The 3,515-nt window shown below is 40.8% G+C and overlaps 1 protein-coding gene across 1 annotated transcript; it reads left to right on the forward strand.

The window, feature by feature from the left end:
* Nucleotides 1-1,652: 1,652 nt before the first annotated feature.
* Nucleotides 1,653-2,908, forward strand: LOC141497476 (aspartate aminotransferase, mitochondrial-like). Its single transcript, XM_074200126.1, is given in 3 exon segments — nt 1,653-1,897; nt 1,899-2,879; nt 2,881-2,908. Coding segments are annotated over 3 exon segments (1,254 nt in total).
* The last annotated feature ends 607 nt before the right edge of the window (nt 2,909-3,515 follow it).

Below are 3,515 nucleotides of genomic sequence, written 5' to 3' on the forward strand. Positions count from 1 at the left end.
AATAATAGAAGAGATATGGTATTAGCCATTATGTCATTTAAAAAGAAAGAAGAAAACCACATTATTGACAAAGGTGAATCACAACCACTGAAAAAAGTATTAAAAGAAATTAAAGGTTATTTCAAACAACTATTTCACCTATCTATATAAAAATAAAACTAACAATCTGAATTAAATGGATGAATGCTTGCAAAATATAAATTATCCAGATCAACAAATTATGTGATAGAATTTTGAAATAATACTGCCTTAGGGCAAAAGACTCTGAACAAGATATAAATGAGTATCTATAGGAGGAAAAAAAAACAGAACTAGATGTATTTACAAGTCAATTTTATTATACATTTAAAATTATTTCAAAACTTCATAAACTGCTCAAAAAATAATAGTGAAAGAGAACTTCTGGGGTAGAACCAGGGTGGCAGTGTTAAGTTAGCATGCTCCTGGAGCTTTTCCTGACACAAATTTTAATGAAGCTTCTGTGCAGACATTGAAGTTAAAGACTCCACCAAAAAAAGTAGCAAAACAACTTCTCAACTCAAGATATTATGGAGGATCTTCAGTAAGGGCTGTCTCTGAGAATAAAGAGGAAGAAAGACCCAGCATAGTTCAGAGAGCAGAAAAGTCAGTGGGAGTCTCTTAACCCCAGCACAACTGAGGCCCCAGATCAGAAAGCCAGCTTGATAGCAGGTATGAAGGGAGGGTCCCAATCCCAACTCAGAAGACAAAGTTCAAGCCCCCAGGAAATTGATGCAGCAAATGGGTCTAGTTCAGGTACCCTAACACAGGGAAAAAACTGGTAGCAAGTGAAGCATTGGTAACACAGTAGACCAGGCACCAGAATAAGAACTGATATCAACTATCAGAATACACAAAAAATAAAATATAAGAAACTCTGATTACCATAGACAGCTCTGTTTTGAAAGGGTAAATTAAAATGCAATTTCAGAAGAGGAAAGTAATGACAAAATGCCTGAAGATCTCTTAGAAAAAATCCCAAAATGGATTTTAAAAACCAAAGAAGAGAGGAAGAAGAAAAATTGAGAAAAGAAATGAGAGTAATGAAGGAGAATGCTGAAAAATTGATTGAAAAAAATCAACCCCTTGAAAAGTAAAATTGGCCAAATGAAAAAAGAAAACAAAGCCTTTAAAAGTAAAAAATAGATAACTAGAAAATAATTGTAACTCATCAAAAAGTAAAATTGATCAACAGGAAAAGGAATACAACCCATTAAAAAGTAAAATTAATCAACTAGAAAAGAAAAATAATTCATCTAAAAATAAAATAACCTACTAGAAAAGGAAATACAAAGCCAATGGAAGAAAATCAAAGTAAAAATTAGAATTGAACAAATGGCAGTTAATCACTCTATTAAACATTAAGATTTCTTTAAACAAAATCAAAAGACTGAGAAAATAAACGAAAATCTAAAACATCACTTAGAAAAAGCACTGGCCTGAAAAAATAGATTCAGGAGAGAGAATTTACAAATTATTGCTCTACTTGAAATCTATGATCAGCAAAAGAGTTTGGAAAATACCATGTAAGAAATTATCATGGGAGGGAGCTACGGGGCAGGCTTTATCTGTCCCTGCAGCCGCCGCCACGCAGCTCCCGTCCGCCCGCCCGCCCGTGCGCCTCTCCACCCTCCATGGCACTGCTGCACTCCTGCCGCCTGCTCTCTGGAGCCACCTCCTTCCGAGCCAGCTCCTGGTGGACCCACGTAGAAATGGGGCCTCCCGACCCCATCTTGGGAGTGACTGAAGCATTTAAGAGGGACACTAATAGCAAGAAGATGAACTTGGGAGTTGGGGCCTACCGAGATGATAATGGGAAGCCTTATGTTCTTCCAAGCGTGCTCAAGGCAGAGGCCCAAATTGCAGGGAAGAGCATGGACAGAGTATCTGCCCATCGGAGGACTGGCTGAGTTTTGCAAGGCATCAGCAGAGTTGGCCCTGGGAGAAAATAACGAGGTTCTGAAAAACAAACGATATGTCACTGTACAAACTATTTCTGGAACTGGAGCCTTGAGGGTGGGAGACAGTTTTCTGCAACGGTTCTTCAAATTCAGCCGAGATGTCTATCTTCCTAAACCATCCTGGGGAAATCATACCCCCATTTTCAGGGATGCTGGCATGCAGCTGAATGGCTATCGCTACTATGACCCCAAGACTTGTGGCTTTGACTATACTGGAGCTATGGAAGACATTTCAAAAATCCCAGAACAGAGTGTCATCCTTCTGCATGCTTGTGCTCACAGACCCACTTTAGTCGATCCTCGTCCTGAGCAGTGGAAAGAAATGGCATCTGTGGTAAAGCAAAGGAAACTCTTTGCCTTTTTCAACATGGCATACCAGGGTTTTGCCAGTGGTGATGGCAACAAGGATGCCTGGGCAGTTTGCCACTTCATTGAGCAGGGCATTAATGTCTCTCTCTGTCAGTCATATGCCAAGAACATGGGCCTCTATGGTGAACATGTGGGAGCCTTTACCATGATTTGTAAAGATGCTGATGAAGCCAAAAGGTTAGAATCCCAGTTGAAAATCCTGATTCGTCCCATGTATTCCAACCCCCCTCTCAATGGGGCCCGAATTGCCGCCACAATCCTGAATAGTCCTGATCTGAGGTCTCAATGGCTACAAGAAGTGAAAGGCATGGCAGATCGCATTATTGGCATGCAGACCCAGCTGGTTTCCAACCTCAAGAAAGAAGGCTCCTCCCACAATTGGCAGCATATCACTGACCAGATTGGCATGTTTTGTTTCACAGGCCTGAAACCTGAGCAGGTGGAACAGCTGACCAAGGAATTCTCCATCTATATAACAAAAGATGGCCGCATTTCTGTAGCAGGGGTCACATCAGGCAATGTAGGATGCCTTGCATGCCATTCACCAAGTAACCAAATAACTCTCCCCAGTGAGATGGAGCAGAGACAACCTTTGCACCTTCAGACTCTGCTGTTTTGAGATTCAGAAAGATTATTGAGCTGGCAAAGATAGGAGTGGTGTGAGTTTCTTTCAACCACAGTGCTTAATGCTCAACCCCTGAAGGTATCTCAGAAAAAGATCTGTGAGTAGGCTACATCTGAAACTACTGTTTGGAGCAATCTACCCTCAACTCCCCAACCCATCCTCCACAACTTTTTCAAAACATTTTATGTTTACAGTAAACGCTACCAAAAATCCTGCCCAAAGATCAGAATTTCTCTCTTGGAATTACAATATTCAAGAGTTTTAATTTAGGTAATAAATGGCACATAACAGAAATCTCTAAGGTGCTAAAAGCTGGCAAAGAAGTCTTGTTCGATTCTAACTCCCTTCTTTCACTGGCCTCCTGGGACTGATGGAGACTCCTTGGATCGCAGGGTTTTTGAAAACCATAGGTGCTGTTGTCCAGCATCCTGCCTTCAAGAAATAACAGAAGAGAGGTGGCTGTTGGCCATTGAACATTGAAGACTAAACTTTACCCTCCTCCCCCATGTTTATTGCTTTCCGTCCCCAAGTCTTCCCTAGTT

This window comes from Macrotis lagotis, chromosome X, assembly GCF_037893015.1.
Source record: "Macrotis lagotis isolate mMagLag1 chromosome X, bilby.v1.9.chrom.fasta, whole genome shotgun sequence".
NCBI classification, from domain to species: Eukaryota; Metazoa; Chordata; class Mammalia; order Peramelemorphia; family Peramelidae; genus Macrotis; species Macrotis lagotis.